Source organism: Pteronotus mesoamericanus, unplaced genomic scaffold, assembly GCF_021234165.1.
Source record: "Pteronotus mesoamericanus isolate MK-2021 breed Mesoamerican mustached bat unplaced genomic scaffold, CSHL_Meso_final contig_116, whole genome shotgun sequence".
Classification (NCBI taxonomy): Eukaryota; Metazoa; Chordata; class Mammalia; order Chiroptera; family Mormoopidae; genus Pteronotus; species Pteronotus mesoamericanus.
Window position 1 is genome coordinate 33,857,170 of NW_026555027.1, and position 20,034 is coordinate 33,877,203.

General features: G+C 38.8%; 1 protein-coding gene across 5 annotated transcripts in view; it reads right to left on the reverse strand.

Moving 5' to 3' along the window:
• Positions 1-315: 315 nt before the first annotated feature.
• Positions 316-20,034, reverse strand: part of PLD1 (phospholipase D1) — a 179,968-nt gene continuing 160,249 nt past the window's right edge. For all 5 annotated transcript variants that reach the window (XM_054580564.1, XM_054580558.1, XM_054580551.1 and 2 more), the window contains 3 exons: positions 12,758-12,911; positions 2,908-3,025; positions 316-816 (listed from right to left, as the gene is read on the reverse strand). In XM_054580564.1, the coding sequence (XP_054436539.1) occupies positions 592-816; positions 2,908-3,025; positions 12,758-12,911 (497 nt within the window). In that variant the 3' untranslated portion in view covers positions 316-591. The remainder of the gene's footprint in view (positions 817-2,907; positions 3,026-12,757; positions 12,912-20,034) is intronic.

The window sequence follows — 20,034 nt, forward strand, 5'->3', positions numbered from 1 at the left end:
CTGTGTAGACTAAAGTCTTCACTTTCCTGTCACTGAAAAGGAATAAGGACCACATCCTCACTTGAGTGAACACTACCACTGCAAGACCAGACGGACAAGGGCATTCCACGTATCCTTGAAGAACCTTGAAGCAACATCACGATATTTTCTAACAATAAACAAGATCTCAAACAGTGCCTGGGCTATGAGATGAGGGCAGGCCCAGCAGACGTTGCCTGCATAAATGAAGGTCTGAGAAGAATAATGAAGTTCAGACAGCTTTTGGCAACTTAGATCACAGTTAGAGGTAAATTCTTGTTAGTAAAGAAAAGGCACTTTGGTGTACATCATGGAATTTGGGTATGCATTTTAGTTGTGGAGTATATGCTACCAATAAAAATGCAGTCCCTTTCGCACAGGACAGGCAGGAGGAATGGTAGAACCCTGATGAGGCTCCGTGTCCTTACGTCAGTGTGACTACAGCCCTTCCCAGCCAACCAAGTGTCCGCGGTTGGGTACAAGAGTGCGCTGGGCTCTTTTGGGTGGTTAGGGATCCCGAAAGTCACTGTGTGCAGTGTATTCCTTGGGTGGGAGTCTTTGAGCTGGTAACTTTTAAGTCCAAACCTCCATGGGCACTATGGCCTCTTTGGTTCCAACAGAAGGTAGGAGGCTTTCTGAAGCCAAGAAATAAAAGGGAAACTGCACCAAGAACCCACGGATCTTTCTCAGTTCTTCCTCAGCTCTAATGGGATCTTCCTTTGCCAATATAGGCTTGGTTATAAAGTCTCTCAGCTGAATTAGATTGTGTACTTCATCACTGGGAAGGCACCGGAACACCTGGTTAAACACAAAAAAAGTTGCTTTTCTTATTTACTACAAAGAAACTGCTAGATGCGCTTCCTTCCAAAAATAAAAATTATAAATAGATTCCTATATCTGATCCACACAAATTATTAACCCCAGGATAAAGTCAAGCTCTTGGTAAGGAATTTCACTGATGTTATTTATTTATTTTTTTTGGCGGGGGTGGGGGAGGGATAACAATCAATCTTTAGTTTCAGTGGAGGTGCTTAGCTTAAGAGGAAAACTGTATAATTTATTTTCACTAACTTTTTATTTTGGAAAATTTTCCTATCTGTGCCTTTACTTAGAGTTATCAATTGTATAGTTATTTTGCTTGTTTCAGACATCAGAACACTTCACTTCTGAATTCTTCAACATGCATTCCTTGAGAATAAGGACACGTGCCTAAAAAATCACAATGCCATTTTCGCACCTCAGGAAATCAACTGCATGTCATTTAAGATATGGTCCACATTCCAACTTATTCTAAAATGTCTTTGATAGCTGTTATCACCCCAATCCAGGTCTCACGCAAGGTTATCTACAGCATTGTAAAAACGACATTTCAAAAGACTCCATGCACATGACCTATTTGATCATGGCCTTGAGTCTCAGTATGAAAAAGGTTATGGAAGTCATTATGTTTCCTTAGGAACGATGAAGTCCCCGTGCTGGAAGGGACTCTGCAATTCATGAAGAAGAACACACTCTTTCCAATCTGACAGTCAGTGGATCTCAGCTTGAATATTTGCTGTGATGGAAAGCTGGCTACTTTGTGAAGTAACTTGTTTCACTGTTAGACAACCCTTAGCTCTTATACATAATCAATGGGTAGAACTTACCAGGAAATGCATCTAACCTCCCTAATAAACGGGGTAGGTTTCAAAACACCTTTCCAAAATTAGAGCTGTCCAAAAGAGAAAATGTCTCATTATTGCTAAGCTTCATTAGAAGGATGGCTACCACTGACCACATACTATGTGCTAAATACATTTAATAGACTATTCTTTATCCTCATAACTACCCTAGTAAATATTTCTCCTAATTTATGGAAGAACATAGGCTCAGAATGTCAGGTCACTGTACACAAAGTTGTATCACCCGCAACTGGATGAGATGAGTTGGACCCAGGTCTGACTCATTTTTTGATCTCTTCTGCCTCTTTTCTCTTTGTCACCAGATGTGTATAAAGGCTGGGTAGCTACCTGCTAAGGAGGATCATGATGGATTCCTGAATCAGATGAGAGTTCAGAATGCCACTGAAGTCTCTTCGATACCATAATCTATGATGCCTTTTGACTCTTTGTTTTCTAAGGTCTACAAAGAGGCATTTAGTATGATTTGGAGATACGAGGTCTTTCCAGAAAAAATCCAGCCATTATTAACACAAGGAAAGTGACTGGAATGCACATGCATGAACAATAACCACTTCACTGTACTAGTCAGTGGGGGCGGTAGATGCTGTTGAGTGAGCATGTGCACTGTGGGGTTGTTGGATTCAAAATGACTGAGTGAGTAGAGCAATGAATCTACATCAAATTTTGTGCTAAGCTCAAACATTCCTTTATGGAAACTATTTGGATGATTCAGAAGGCCACAGCTATGGGCAACTGGTGATTGGCAGCTTCATCACAACAGCATGCCTGCTCAGGCATCATGTCTTGTGCAGAATTTTTTGGCGAAACATCAAATCACCCAGAAGATTTGGGAGCCCTGCAACTTCTGGCTTTTCCCCAAACTAAAATCACCTTTGAAAGGGAAGAGATTTCAGACTACTGGTGAGATTCAGGAGAATACAATGGGGCAGCTGATGGCTAATGGGAGAACTGCATGAGGTCCCAAGGTGCCTACTTTGAAGGGGACTGAGGCATCGTTGTCCTATGCACAAAGTTTCTTGTATCTTGTATCTTCTTCAATAAATATCCCTATTTTTTCATATTACATGGCTAGATACCTTCTGGATAGACATCGTATATTGTTTCTTACACTCATTAAAATTATCCTGTTCCAATAACATGCAGAAATAATGATGTGCTTTTGTGATGAGATTCAATGAAAAAAAGGGCAGGGATATGAGCGACTTACCTTGTCATAAATTGTAGCATTTCGAGCTGCTGTTGAAACCCATACCTCCTTGAAGAATTTGTCACTCACTGGATCCTGAAGATCCTCACTTGGGTTAGAAAGATAGCCAAGCACAACCCTGAAATACAAGTGTCCTCCAAACTGAGTAATCAAGATAAAGCAGTTTGCTGCAGGCATTGTTTCTAGTGGTAACTTCTTTAAGTTCTGTGTGCATGTGTATGTGTTTGTTTATACGCATATGTGTGTGTTTATATAAAAAAAAATCCCATGTTGCAAAACAAAACAAAAATTCCTAACTTGGTATGATATTTGAGAGATTTAACATTTGACATAGAGAAAGGCCTTAGTTTTGATATGAGTGTCCTTGTAATTTGGCTTAAGGGTGTGAGAACCTTGGAGGATAGAATTAGCATTCACAACATGTGCCTGCAAATTTGCTAAGCCCCTTCCAAGAACTATCTCAGCAAATCATCAACAACCTTATAAAAAAAGTAACTATTATCTTCATTTCATAGATAAGGGAACTCAAGCACAGAGAGGTTAAGTAATTTGTTCAAGGTCATACAGCTGGTAAGCTCTATTCTCAGATTCCAACCAGGACCATTAGATTCCCGAACCTGTGCTCTTCACCACGATTTGATCTTCCCATACTCCTCCCTCCCTCCTTTCCTTACTTCCTTCTTCCCTCCTTCCCTCCCTCCCTTTCTCCCTTCCATGAACTATGCTGAACTCTAGGGTACAGAAGCGTATACAAATGACATAGAGCCCCTCTGGGAAGATTTAAATTTGGTGAGTGAGATCAATGATGGAATAAACAATCACCCTCAAAGGAATTACTTAAAATTTTGTTAAATACCAGGTGTGCTTTAAGAGTATGAGATTCTAACAGGCCCACTTCTAGCATATAAATTCTTTGAAAGAATATGACTTGACTACTCTCATATCCCCAGAGTGCCTGGTATGAAAGAATCCACATGCTAGGTCTTGTCTGAATTGATCATATATAAACATGGGACTAGAAATAAGAAATTCTCAAGCAAAGCAAGATAAGTTTTAGAGATCATATTTGAAAATTATAAAAGCCCTGTATTTATAGAAGGTCTTAAGGTTAAAAAGTACTTCCATCTTAATCCTGTGAGGTAGCTGGTACCTGATTCCCATTTTGCAGATGGGAAACTAAAGTCTGGAGACATAGTAGTTATAGAGCTAAAATTCAAACTGAGTCTAAAGCCCTTCGCTCACATGCCTGGTAAGTTTAAAGAATATTAAAAAGACTTGCACTACACTGGAAATAGAGGTGGGGAAAAAGGGCTGACGGACTTTGACTTTCACACTGAGTGAAACTGGGACATACTGCAGACACGGAGCAGAGGAGTGACGAGGGTCTGACCTACGTATTAAAATATGGCTGCTGTGTTGAGAACAGACTGTGCAGGGCAAGGGTTGGAATGGGGACACCAGTCAGGAGTTACTGCAGCAATCTAGTGAGAGAAGATGGCGGCTTGCTGGTGAGGAGAAAGGTAGAGCCAACGGGCTTTACTGATAACGTGGGTGAAGGGTGTGAGAAAAAGTGAGACATGAAGGATGACAGGCTTTTGGCATGAGCAACTAGAAGAATGTGGTTCGCTGAGACTGGAAGTTCTGTGGGTAGCACCGTTCGTGGGGGAAGGTTAGGAATTCACTTTTAAACCCGTTTACATATCTATTAAATATTCAAGTGGCAATGTTAAGCAGGCAGTTGGGTAAGTGGACTGGGAGTTCGAGAGGGAAGACTTGGTTGGAGATACAAATTTTAGAATTGTCCCCATATGTATATTCATAAAGCCATGTGACTTCAACTGGTTTAACCAAAGGAGTGCGTATAGACAGGGAAGGGGACCCAGTGCATCTCAGCAGTAGGGGTGAGGAGGCGTGGCCATCAAGGCTGGACAAAAGCCAGAGGATGTGGTGTCCTGGAATCACAGGAAGTACGGCAATGAGAAATGACCATTGATTGGACTTAACAGTGTGGAGAGCATTACACTGGTACCTTCTTTGTATTTAAATAAATGCATTTTTATCTTGACCTTTAGGTAAGGCTATTCTTTCTAAGGTCAGAGATTTTATGGTCTCATTCCTTTGGAAAATAAGTTTCCAGTCCTCTGACTCCATTGCCGAGTTTAGTCCCTTAACTATACAAGGTGAGGGCTGGCACCTTCATTTTTAGTTGCTCCTGCAGAGACTTTCTACATATCCTGGCCTACTCTCTCTTATCTTCTAGAACACAGAAAAATCAAGCTTTCATCTTTCAAGTCAGTATCTGAATAACTCAGAAAACATTCTGGTCTAAATGAAAAGCTATCACCTCCACCCTGGCCAGGTAGCTCAGCTGGTTAGGGCATCATCCTGATACACCAAGGTTGTGAGTTCAATCCCCGGTCAGGACACATACAAGAATCAAGTGAATACATAAATAAGTGGAGCAAGAAATCTCTTTCTCTCTCTATCAATACATAAAAAAAAATAAAAATAAATAAAAATAAATAAATAAATAAATGCAGCTTGCCCTGGCCAGGTGGTTCAGCTGGTTGGAGTATCACCCCTTACACCAAAAGGTGTGGGTTTAATACCCAATCAGGGCATGTACAGGAGGCAACCATCAATGTCTCTCTCTCTCTCTCTCAAATCAAGAAACATAACCTGGGGTGAGAATTAAAAAATAAATAAATAAATATAGCTTTACATCATTATTTTTAATGGTTGCAGGATTTCTCATCATGTGAAATTTATTTAACCAATTATTTTATTATGGCTTTTTGGGTGGTTTCCAGTTTTTCATTATTGTGAACAGCGCAATAATGAACATAATTAATTAATCGCATATGAAACTTTGTGAATTTCTATGATCATTTCACCAGGAGAAATTTTGGAATTAAAATTCCTGGGTCAAAGAATATGAAAAATTTACTCCAAGAAAGGCTGTTCCAATACATACACTATTAACCATGCACGTGGTTCCAGTTGTCTCCAACTTACCGACTCCTGAAAGAGCTTAGCCAGATTTATAGGGATTAAAAAGCACCTCATTTTAGTTTTAGTCTGCATTTTTTCTGCTACATAAAAATTCTTTAAAATACGTGGATCTGGCACCATGGGCTCACCAGCAATGTTCAAGTTTTGTAACCTCAAAATTCTATTTCCACTTCAAATAATGTGTCCTTTAGACAATACAGAAATAACTTTTAAAAAGGTCTTAAGGGATGATGTTTGCACACAGATGCTGCTGCTCATTAATATCCAAAGCTAAAATTTACTACACCTAATTCGAGGCACTGTATGAGTTCTAATAGTAGTTACTTATAATAATACCTTTGATTTGGGTCAGGTCTGACTTGCTGAAAATTGAGCAAAAAGAATATTTCTGTGCCTTGGCTTTTAAATGAGAACAAGTGGTAAGGCAATGTGTCTACCAAGGTATCAGCGAGGAGCTTGTATGCAGAGAAAGTATTTAAATAAGCCTATAACAGATAATATCTCATAATAAATTATTTTCCCTGTCAGTTTTTTAATTATAATAAATATATTAAAATGCACAAAATATTATGAAGTATTTTGGGTATTTTTTGGAGGACTAAGGTTCCAGAGAAAACTAGATTGCTTTTATGTTGATGTATGTAATGGAAATTATTTAAAGTTTAATTGCTTATGCATCAGTGGGACAATAAAAAAACTGCAGAAAACTGTTTCTGTTCTTTCCATTTCTCACGTCTATCACTTTAAATGACTCCAGCTCCACTTATGTGGATAATGGCTTCTGTTGAGTGATGGTTACGTCTGTAAAGTTTGGATAATTTTCTAGGACTTAATGAACTGTTCGGCAGATAGTTCTAACATTCAGTGCAGCACTCTGATGATTGATTCTACTTAGAATTGATTTCACATTAAAATGTGCCTGTCTATTTTTATTCAAAAATAGTCTAGATTAAAAATGGATTGAAGTTGAATTTTTTAAGGGAAAAAAGTGGCTGTGCCCTAAGCCACAATATTTATCTTTGAGAATATTTCCTACTAAAAGGGCTAAAATTGACACAAGGTTTTTGTGGTGCTTTTTATTATATTGTTTGTGTTTAGCATTGTGGCAAAATGAAAATGATTGTTCAAGACCAACTGCTTCTTTAAGACAGTTTGAAAATTGCCAGGAAAAATAAAAGCACCTAGGAATAAAATGAGCATGACATGTACAGGATCAGCATAAAAAAATAAAAATAAAACTCTAATAATTACTTACAACAACACCTGCCCCCTATAATAAAAAAACCCCTTAAGCTTTATTGAACAAAAAAAAAATCTTTTTTTAATTTTATTTATTTTTAGAGAGGGGAAGGGAGGGAGAAAAAGAGGGAGAGTAACTTGGATGCATGAGAGAAACATTGATCGGTTGCCTCTCGCATGCCCCCAGCTGGGGACCTGGCTCACAAACCAGCCATGTGCCCTTACCAGGAATTGAACTGTTGACCTTTCAGTTTGCAGGGCAATGCCCAACCTACTGAGACACATCAGTCTGGGCAGAACAAAAAAAAATTTTGAGTAAGTTGAAGCCTGTACTTCATTCTTCAATATGATGACTCAACATTATAAAGATGTCAATTCTTTTCCTATTAATCTATAAAACTACTGTAAGCCCAATTTAAAAAAAAAACCAACTAAGTGAACTTGAATAAACAACTCAAAAATTCATGTGTAACAATGAATATTTAAGAGTAGCCAAGATTATTCTGGGAAGTGGTATGGCAAGAAGTATTAAAATTCACAGCTATAATAATTAAAATGTATCAAACTGCAAGTAAACAGACTTTCAATAGAACATAATGGAGAGATTAGAGCTGTCAGGATATGTGGCCATTTGGTGCATCAGAGGCACTGCAGGTTGGAAAGGCAAAGAGTACCTGCTCCCACACGAGGCACTTCTGGGTGAGCTGATCGGTTGAGGGAAAATGTTAGAGTTCCTATCTTATTTCTTATATTGCAGTAAATTGCTGACGTTAAATGTAAAAAGTAATATCAAATAAATACTAGAAAAAATATGGGTAAATATTTAATCTTGGGTTGGTAAAGCTATTCTAAACATGTAAGAAAGTGGGGGCGGAGGAGAAAAAACTGATAGATTGGTTAATAAGAATTGAAGTTACCCCTAAATACTTTAAATATGACTATGAGGTAATTAAAAATCAGATTGACAACAAATGCGACATGGGAATTTATAATTACTTATAAATCATTAGATTGATTTATAATTACTTATAAATCATTAAAAGTAATGATTTACTTATAAATCATTAAAGAAAATAAAACATTCCAACTAGGAAAAGCACATGAACAGTCTAGACATTCTGCAAAAGGAGTATTACAGATGGCTAATAAATACATTTTTGAAAACACTAAAAATGCAAATTAAAATAATAAAATTCCATTTGGAATCCAACAGATTGGAAAACACTACACGAAATATAGAACTCAGAAAAGATAGGAGGAATGAGCCCTCTCAAACATTGCTAGGGATACAATAGAAAGCTAGAGGGTAAAGAATGCTGCCTGCTTCCTTTGACTAGAAATTCCATAGTAAGGATTTCGCTGAGGAAACGATTCAGAAGGTAAAGAAGATGCTATGTACAAACATACCATTTTTTTATATCAGCAAAAAAATCTGCCTATCAATGGGCTATTAGTTAAAGGAATTATAGCATCCTCATAGGATGCACCACAATGCAGCCCTTACATGTTATAGAATACTTAATGACTTGGGAAACTGTGTGTAACATTATTTAAATAATAAAGAACTTTGTAGAACTGTTAAGCTCCTAATTATGTCTTTTTTTTAAAAAGAAAAACAGTATAGTAATATATAAGTATACACAAAAGTGGAATGATATATATCAAATGTTAATATTATTAGCTCCAGGTGGTGGGATCAGAAATAAATTTGATTTTCAATTATTTTTCTGTGTTTACCAAATTTTCTACAATGAAAATAATGTGTTATAATTAGAACTTTCTACTGCTATAATTATTATACATTTAGACAGTTACAAAGAAGGCCACCACTTTAAAGACTTCAGTTCATGGAACTAAAAAGATATGACATTTATTTCTAGCTTACATGAGAAACATTTTTTCTTTATCTATGCTGCAGCAGGCAATCAATAGGTTGATTAGCAGGGTACTAATTTTAAACTCTCCTGGGCTAAACAAAACACATTAGAAGCTAATTGAAATACCAATGGTTTGAAAAAAAATCTTACTAGCAAACAATTAGTAACCAAGGCAATAAATACAGCAATAAAAGTTGTGAGAAGGTATTGACAGCCAAATTTTCAGGGACGGATTTACTGAGCTGCTGGCACAGAGAGCAGAGTGAACCATCTCTGAAAATGAAGCTTGTATTGGTTTTCAAAAGCAGAGTCTGGAGTCAGGAACGAGGGAAATGGCCCCCAGCGTTCACAGGAAGGGAAGTGCTCATTTCCTGTCCATCTGTAAGTGAACCAGTTTCCAAATGCAACCATTAATACCAGAAGGGTTAAAACGGTGCTGTCTCAGGTGTCTGTGGTGCCTTTCCCAAAATAGCTTCATGCACCGCCCTTATACAGGGACACTTGCCTCTCACTGTGAAATCCAATCCTGGCAAACACAGTTCTAGAATTACTGTTGTGAACTCACTGCAAAAGCCTAGAGGTGGGAGAGTGGTTGGGGTGTCCACACACAGTGGGGAGCTCAGCGTGTCTCAGTGAGCAAGGGAAGAGTAAGAGGAGATAAGAACCCATGGTGGAGTGAGGTTCTAGAAGGATCACTGACCCCTGAGCCTAGACTTCTAGGGTTGGGGTCGGGCAAAGCCCTAGAAAGTCCTCAGTCACAATTTAATGAAGGACTCATTTAGGGCCACATTAGCCCTTGCTTCCTAACCCTGTGATCTCTCTGCTTAACTATAAGTTTGTTTAAAAATCACATCTTCTTGCAGAAGATCAATATCTTTCATGTCTGCAGTCACCTTAAATGAGAACCAAAGTTCCCACATTTAAGTTTAATACCAGCAAAAGCATTTAATAAGATCCAGGACCCATTTATGATAAAAACTCTGAGCATCTGAGTTTTTGTCATAAAAAACTCTGAGATGGAGGCATCACACCTCAATGTAATAAAGACCATATATGACAAACCCACAACCAACATCATATCCAATAGGCACAAGCTAAAAGTGTTTTCCTTATTGGAAACAAGACAGGGATGTCTGCTTTAACCACTCTTATTCAATATGGCACTGGGAGTCCTAGCCACAGCAGTCAGACAAGAAGAAGAAATAAAAGGCATCCAAATTGGAAAGAAAGAAGTAAAACTGTCATTATTTGCAGTGACATTATACTGTGTATAGAGAACCCTAAAGATTCCACCAAAAACACTACTAGAACTAATGAATGCATTCAATAAAATAGCAAAACACAAATATCCAGAAATCAGTTGAATTTCTATACACCAATAATGAACTATCAGAAGAAGAAATTAAGAAAACAACCTCATTTATAATTGCTTCAAAAAACATAAAATACCTAGGAATAAATTTAACCAGATGTAAAAGGTCCATACTTGGAAAATTGTATGATACTAAAGAAAGAAGCTGAAGAAGATACAAGTAAGTGGAGGCATATACTGTGTTCATGGATAGGAAGAATTAACATCATTAAAATATCCATACTACCCAAAACAATCTATAGATTCAATGCAATTCTTATCAAGATACCAATGGCACATTTTACACAATTAGAAAAAAATACTTCAAAAATTTATGTGAACCCACAAAAGACCCTGAGTAGCAACAGCAATCTGGAGAAAGAAGAACAAAGTTGGAGGAATCATGCTGCTTGATTTCAAACTATACCACAAGCCCATAGTAATCAAAACAGCCTGGTACTAGCATAAAAACATATAGATCAATGGAACAGAATAGAGAGGCCAGAAATAAATCCACATCTTTATGGTCAATTAATATTTGACAAAGGAAGCAAGGATATACAATGGGGTAAAAATAGTCTATTCAATAAGTGATATTGGGAAAATTGAACAGATATGTGCAAAAAAATAAAACTAGACCACCTTCTTAACACCATATATAAGAATAAACTCAAAATGAATTTAAGACTTAAATGTTAGACTTAAAACCATAAAACCCTAGAAGAAAACATAGGCAGTAAAATCAAAGACATCTCACATAGCAATATTTTTCCGGATACATTGCCTTAGGCAAAAGAAACAAAAGAAAAAATAAACAAATGGAACAACATCAAACTAAAAAGTATTTGCACAGCATAGGAAACCATCAACAAAATGAAGAGACAACTCACTGAATGGGAGAACATATTTACCCATACATCTGATAAAGGCTTAATATCCAAAATTTATAGGGAACATTTAAAACTCAACACCAAAAAAAATCCAATTAAGAAATGGGCAAAGGATCTGAATAGATGCTTCTCCAAAAAGGATGTAGATGGCCAATAGGCATATGAAAAGATGCTCAATGTCACTAATCATTAGAGAAATGCAAGTTAAAACCACAATGAGGTATCACCTCACACCCATCAGAATGGCCATCATCAATAAAAGAACAAACAACAAGTGCTGGTGAGGATGTACAGAAAGGGGAGTCTTCACGCACTGTTGGTGGGAATACAGACTGGTGCAGCCACCGTGGAAGCAGTCTGGAGTTACCCTTACAATTAAAAATGGAACTGCCTCATGACCCAGCAATTGCACTTCTGGGAATATATGCACCTGTGTTCATTACAGCATTATTTACAATAGCCAAGATTTGGAAGCAGTCCAAATGCCCATCAGTAGATGAGCAGATAAAAAAAGCTGTAGTACTTTTACATTTACCCAATGGAATGCTACTCAACCATTAAAAAGAAGGGAATCTTACCTTTTGTGACAGCATGGGTGGACCTGGAGACTATTACACTAAGTGAAATAAGCCAGTCAGAGAAAGACGAGTACCATATGATTTCACTTAAATGTGAAATCCAATGAACAGAATAAACTAACAAACACAGTGGAGGCAGACTCATGGATATAGAGGACAGACTGACCACTGTCAGAGGGCAGGGGGTTGGGGTTGGTGAGAAGGGTGAGGGGATTAAGGAAACAAAAGAAAAGAAAGACTCCTGGACACAAACAACAGTATAGTGATTGCCAGAAGGAAGGGAATGGGGGGAAGTAGTAGAGGGTAAGCGGGGGATAACTGGTGATGGAAGGAGACTTGACTTGGGGCGGGAAACACACAGGACAATACACATACGGTGTACTGCAGAGCTGTCTACCTGAAACCTACATAATTTTACTAACCAATGTCATGCCAATACATTAAAAAAATAAGTAAATAAATAAAATACTAAAAAGAAAATTTAACACCAGTAGTTTCTGGCATTCTCTTTTAATAATTTTTATTATATCCTTGTATTACTGGAAAGATTTCAATTTCTAAAAATGAGCTCACTATAAAAAACTTAAATAGACACTAGATGGTTTGACTTGGCCTGGTCCCAAATCCATTAATAGATTCAAAATGCTAGTTTCCTTTATTATACATAAACACAATAAAAACTACTAAAATAGAAAATGTTTGTGCCACAGATACTCTCATTTCACATAGTCCTGGTAGTTCCCATCCTGCACTCGGGGAGACACTGTACTAGAGATTTCTAGACACTTCTAGAGAAAGAAGAACCTGGAGAGGACACATGGGGCGCGGCAGGGTGGGGCGGGGCAGGTTCCACGTCTCCTGCGGTAGAACTACGCAAGACAGACACAGCTCTGGAGCGCCCACCTGAAGCACTGCAGTCGAAGTCCTTGGGCAAACCGGCCAGCCTGGTACTCTTTTCCATCCATTACCGAAGGGACTGTCTCGGTGTCCTGCACAATGACCGCCATTTCACTGTCACGCTTTCCCAGCATGCTTCGGTCATTTATGTTGGCAGAGCCTATAAGGAGAGACAGTGAAACTGAACAATCTTCTCATCATCGCAGACTCTATCAGCTGCCCTCCCTACTCAGCTCTTCCTTGCTAAGAAAACCCTAATTTTGCTTTAAGGAGAGGGAGGCTTCCCTAACCCAGCGGTGCCTCTTGATCAGTTTAAGCCAGCTGTTCCAATTTCATTATTTTTGCTGGTGATTGACTTAGGAATGGGCATTTGACATGATTGACTTAGGAATGGGCAGTGTGGCATGAAGAAAGGCTGCTAGGGGCTTCTCATAAAGCTTTTTTTTTTTTTTCCTTTTTATAAACTTACAACAGAACAGAATACTGTCTCTTCCAGCCTTTGGATATTTTCGCTTGAGTGGTTGGATGAGGATGTGATTCCAAGGGCTGCTGCAGTCATTTTGTAACCACTAGGAGACAGACAAGCTGGAGATGGCAAGCAGAAAGAAGAAAGACTCTGGATCTTTAAGTCCCTGAGCTAGCCCACACCAGAGCTTTCTTACCTTTTATTTCACACAATTCTAGCTGAATTTTCTATTTTGTGGCTCTAAGGATTCTAACTGATATAATCATTAAACGTACAAAGAAAAACAGACATGCTTACCAGTTCAGTTCAGTCAGTTTTTAGACCTAATCAGACCCTGTAGACTTTAACTCATGGTCATATAATTATGAGCATCAAAACCCGGGAGTACCTTAACAATTGATAGAGTCCTCTTTCAAAACAGATTATTGTGAGTGGCTCTGGGTTTTCCATTCTCTTGCCTCACTTGAGTGACATGCCAACAGCTTCTATAGCAACTTTCCTCCATGCTGTTTTTAAACCCAAATCAGCTGAGAATGTTGACTCACATGTGAAGGACAAGTATTCTGATATTAGTTGAACCTGTGCTTTCTGCATTCCTCTGCCTTGTATTCAGAATCCCCATCACGGTTTCCTCATTAATCACTGCAGATTCATTCTTCTGAATCCTTGTGGTACCCTACCAGTCACAGAAGGGGCCTAACTGATTCCTTTTCCTTCTCATTCCTCTGGCCCCGGTCACATATTTCCCTGCCTCTGCAGATGTGGGGCAGAAGGGTCGGGCTGAACAGGAGCACTGGCTACCTTCTGTGATGGGGACAAGTCAGGCTGTCAGCTGACAGCAGCCCTGCCCTAAGCCCCAGTGGAAGGGTGTTGCACATGAGAAAAAGCTGGCCCATCTTGAAGACTTTACTGACATTTACCACCAAACTTTCACGTGGTTAATGTACAAATCTATGATAACTATGGATGTGAATGGTGCCCCACAGCAACCCTGGGTGGCCCGCAATGGATGGAGCACCTCACAGACACTTGGGAGCACCAGTGGAGCGCTGTAAGGTGACAACCTTGAAACACTGTTTTGTTAGCAACAAATAGTCCTTTATACATTCACTTTTAAATTACACTAGAAAATTCATAGTCATATCTTTAGGCTGGACAGTTGGTCCAGCATTAACATGGGCAAAGTTATTTAATCTTTCTTAGCTTTAATTTGCTTTTTATAAATTGAGACCATAATATAGACCTTGTGGCCTTGTTGTTAGGATTAAGTAAAATCATGTGAAAGCACTTACTAATCTACAAACTGCTGTACAAATGTTAATTATTACTGACATTATTATCAAGTACTTGTTAACTCTACAATATCTGCACCAGAGAACATTGCCATAGGAAAGGACAATTTGCTGGCAAGTAGCACTTGTATCAGAGAAGCCTCCTCTCTGGGTTAATCACCCCTCACAGCGCATGTGAACTGGATCATGGAGAGGAACAAAATTCCCACAGTGCTGTTTTAGGACATCACTACCCCTGGTCTCCAGCAGAGGACGCTCTTGGGATGCAGGCTGCTGGATTGGATGGTTATCACTGCTCTCCACTGTCTAGAAAACGGGATGGGAAGCCTTTTACACACACACACCCCTTTCACACCAGTCTTTCAGTCTTCTTCCCACCAAGGTCGGCCCTACTCCCAAAGGGAGAAATGCATTCCTTACATTCTGAACTGGAATTCTTAGAGGAGTGGTTTTTAATATTTCGAGGGCTGAACTTAAGTTACCTGGCGGGCTGACTCTGAATAAGTGTTGGCTACTATTTAATAGGAATGTGAAGAATAGCTGAGAAAATTTTAGATGAATTTAGGAAATGAGATACTGAAAATGAGATATTGATGGATGTAAATGCTACCTCTCTTCTTATTAAACGTTCCCATATTCTAAAATCTCTGTGCAGAACAGCAGATATGGCATTATTCCATTTCTGTATAACATGAGAAGAGAGAGGACAGTTCTGGACAGACACACGTGGAAGTGTTAAGAAGGGGGCGTGCCTTCTGGCAAAGAGAGGGAGGACAATATGGGGGGAATTCTGACCTTTTACTCTATACAGGTTTTCAGAATTTGAATTGTTTACAAAAAATATGCTTTTTATTCATGTAGTACTTTTTATGGTAACTACAATCTTTTGTTTTTATTAGGACACTGCCTTGAAAACTTAAAGCCACTTTTAGAAAATCACATTTTCTTTTTTTTATTGTATTTTTTCCATTACCATTTATCCCCTTTTTACCCTCTTCATCTGCTAAAACATTGTGGAATATACCAAAGTACAAAAAAAAATATGAAAACATATACAAGTTCCAGCACGAATAATGCCCCTTTTTTATTACAAAATCATAACATAACAATATCATACTCAAGCACACCATGTGACATTTTAGGTGAAATGTTCAAATTGCTGTTCATCTTGTGTGAGACATGCATGTACCCTACCAACCACACTCAAGTAAGGATTGCTTCTGCCAGACCCTGTATGTGTGTGTACCTGTGTGTGTGTACCTTAGGAATATAAACATCATGGAATTTAACACCCAGGCTGAAAAACATAACCCCACCTCAGAAGCCCTCAGGTGTCTTCCATGCAAGCCCTTCCCCCACAAGAGGGAGATTTTATAGAGAATTTGGTGTTCATGATACTCTGCATGTTGTTAGTTTATATAAAGGGAATCCCACATAATCTTTTGAGGCTTGCATTTTTCATTCAATATTATGTCTTAGGGATTTAATTGTACACAATTGTAATTATTATTTTCTTTGCATGAACACACCAGGACTTATTCATTCTACTGCTGATGACTGTCCAGGTTGTTCCCAAAGCTTTGCTCTGATGCACAGTTGAGCTCCACACAGCGTGTGCATGTTTCCTGCTGCGCACGCGTGAGAGTCTACCTGGGCACCATCTGCAGGGCTGGAGGCTGGTGCTCCAAGCCTTGCCAATACTTGGATTTTATGGCTTTTTAATTTTTGCTGATTGGTATTTTCAAAAACTGTTCTGTTTCATTATTATATTACTGAGGATGAACATCTTTCATACATTTATGGGTCTCAGATATGTCCTCTTTGGTGATGTTCTTATGCAGTTCCTTTGACCATTTTTTTCTTGGATGTTGTCTTTTCATACTGATTTATAGAAGTTCTTTATATGTTTTGAATATTAAGTGTGCTGCAAATATCAATTTTCAGTTTGTGGTTTATCTTTTTATTTTCTTTATAGTGTCTTTTAATAAATATAGACCTGAATTTTAATGCAGTTGGATTTATCTATCTTCCCCTTTGTGGTTTGTGCTTTTTTCACACCTTGTTGCAGATATTGTGACGTCTCCTCTAGGAGGCAGAACAATGGCCCCCAAAGATGGCCACGTCCTGATCCCCAAAGCCTGTGGATTTGTCATGTTACAGGGCAAAGGGGAAATAAGGGTGCATATGGAATTAAGGTTGTTAATCAACTGACCTTAAAGTAGGGAAATTACCCTGGATTATGTGGGTAAGCCTAATATAATCACAAACATCCTTAAAAGTAAAGGAGAGTCAGAGGGAAATTACAGGAAAATGGGTTGAAATTTTGGGGAGCCCTCAGAAAGATACAATGTTGCTGCCTTCAAAGATGAGGAACAGGGGTGACAAATGTGGCCAGCTGCTGGGAGCTGGGAAAGACAAGGAAGCGCATTCTCCCCTGGAGCCTCCAGAAAGGAAGGCAGCCCTGCCGGCACTTTGATGTCAGCCCTGTGAGACCCTCTTTGGACTCCTAACCTCCAGAACAATAAATTTGTACTGTTTTAAGCTATTAAGTTTGCGGCCATGTGTTACAGCAGTTATAGACAAGGAATACACCAACTGTACCCTGTTTTAGCTTATTACAGGCAAACTATTGTCCTATTGAGCCCAAATCAGCTATCCTGTGCTTTCCACCCACTCTGTTCCCTGTGCCTCCAGTTCAGCAGTTCTTGGCTGGAAGTGCCCATGAGCATCACCTAGGAAGCTTGGAAAAAATACTGGTGCCAAAAAGGAAAACAAAAACACCTTTGTGTCTGGGCCCCAGACCAGACCAATTAGAATTTCTGCAGGTAGAAACCAGACATTTCCAATACCACCCCATCCCTTCATCTGTCCATTAATCCATCCTTTAAAAAAAAAAAAAAATCTGGTTTAAGATAAATTGCTGACACAAATAAACTACTCTGTAATTATATGTTTTTTAAAAGCTCCCCAGGCAATTCTAATGCAGCCAGGGTTGAGACAGACCCATGAGAGTAGATCAAGTGTAATCCCTCTCTACCTGGGCAGCTCTTCAACTACAGACTCTCATCAGCCACTCAAGCCTGCAGAGTTTCTCACCTACCCACCCTCGCTGACTGCTTCCAGACCTTCTTGCTCCAGCTCTGCAGTATCCACATGGAGGTCTCCGGTGTGGGGTGGAAGGAACGCCTGCTGCCCCGGCAGCCCAGGAGTTCTGTGGGGCAGCGCCAAGTTTGATCCCTGTTTTACTCCCCTATTGCACTTTGAGGTGGGTTAGTGAACACGATACACCGATTTCAGAGTCAACACGGTAGACTTAAGTTCTATTAAGAACAGCCTTGTTTCGCTTAGGAAAGCAAATAATGTTAACTTGGTTCAGTGACAATATTGAGATAGGTTAGAAAACGGGATTTGGTCACAGGTTTCCTAACCAGCAGGTTTGGTCAGGCCAATATATAATGAAAGCTCTTCAGGAAAGAGACTTTAGTGTGAGAAAACAACTATTTCCTCATGAGGGAAAAATGAGGATAAACAATTATTCATTTTTCTTATAGCAATTATTGAATAATTCTGGCCTAAGTTTCCCATGTTAGAAAATTTAATGATGGGTTATTTTAACTTCTTTTAAGCTTTCAGATACTTGCTTAATACCTGTAAAATATTCTTCTATAACTTCTCAAACTCCTCTCTGAGAATTTTGACATGGTTTTCTGTGTTATGAACTTCAACAGGGCAGATGTGTTAGAGAAGCAACAACAAACTTGCTTACTCTTAAGAGTTTCCACTGAGATAAAAAGAACAACAGTATCTTTGAAATTTTCCATGGGAGGAATCTGTTGTGCCCTTGGGGAAAGAGAAAGAGAAATCTAGCCCCCAAAGCCTGAAGTAAGACCTCTTCATACTCCCATCGCCACATCTGCGGTTTTAAGAGAGTGCATAAGCATTATGTGGAAAACTGATCTATGATTGCCAGCCTAAATAAGCTGTAGCCTTTGAGGGTTCAGAGACCTTTCTAGAAAATAAGTCAATTAAAAGACTCAACAAACCTATTTAACTGATAGCTCTGTTATTGAAAATTATTTTGTATTTATACTTTATGTAACATAAAACAGGTTGAAAGTCAAAATAACCTTTAAAAGTAAAATATTTACATCTGTCAATTTTTACTTCCAGAATTCTGAAATCTTTCTAAAGAGATCAAATGAATTTCATTTCACTTCGTTTGTTTATCCATTTCAGCAAACATCAATATGTCTCCTTCTTACTGTCATTTGCCAAATTTAATATAAATATATTCTGAGATTGGCTTCTGAAGGGCAAGGTCAGAGTAGCTTGAAAGGAATAAGAGAAACCTTGGCTTGTTACGGGTGAAAAAGGGGAGTGAATAAATCCCTAAAGAGCTCTGATCCCTATAGAGCAAGAGATCAGAAACACAAGACATTTTTCTTAAATGCCCTGTATATGTATTAAAACTGTGTGTGTGTGTGTGTGTGTGTGTGTGTGTGTGTGTGAGAGAGAGAGAGAGAGAGAGAGACAGAGACAGAGAGAGAGAGAGACAGAGAGAGACAGAGAGACACTACACTATGGTCTGTCTGGTCTATACATTTTCTGGCTTCAGAACTACTTTTTCTTTCTTTTCAATCATGTTCCAGATAAGGCAGTCTCATTACTCCTAGATAGGAGACATTTTTTTCCTTTTATCAGTGGAGGATAGACATAACATTTCAAAACACTCCATGACATTTAGTTTCTTAAAGAATAGGGAAGTATCTTATAATAGCTGAAAAGTGACATTTCATTTAAAACAGAGGAACAGAACCCCCCCGTAGTGGGACACATTGTATCTCTAAGTAACTTACCCCCACCCTTGTCAACTCAAATCATTTATCTGGCTCATTATTAATACTGTTCCTCATCCTGGCCTTTCAGTGTATGTGTAACATAATATTAGAAAGCAAAACAATTTAATGATGGGAAAATAAAGCTTTCCATGTGTATAAAACAACGAACATCCAACCCTCTGGTTAAGTTGATCTAATCTGGGTAGAATGTACAACCTGTAACTCTCTCCTGAATCTGCTGGTGGAGAGAGGACTCTGGAGAATTCTATTATGTATCCTTGACAAGAAAACACTGCAGCCTTTAGATCAGAGCTACATCATGTCATTACTTCACAATTCCCCCTAACCACACTCACACCAACAAAGCCGGTCCACTTTGCACTCTGTTCAATGACACCCAAAACAATGACTCTAGGGGAAAAACAGAAAGCACAGAGGCAACAGGGTTTTAATATCCTTCTGATTCTGACCCTTGCACAACTTTAGATCTGTGAAAATGGTAAGGTGGGTGTGGTACCAACAGCTACTCATTTGTGACACATTTTCCCACCCCATTTCTCCTTCAATTCCCCAAATGTACGCACTTGGATTCAATAAAAATAAGTGATGTAAAAGAATTAAAGAGGGCAGGCTGATTATTGCACTATGGGATCAAGCTGCCGCCTTTGGATACTGTAATGTGCACAG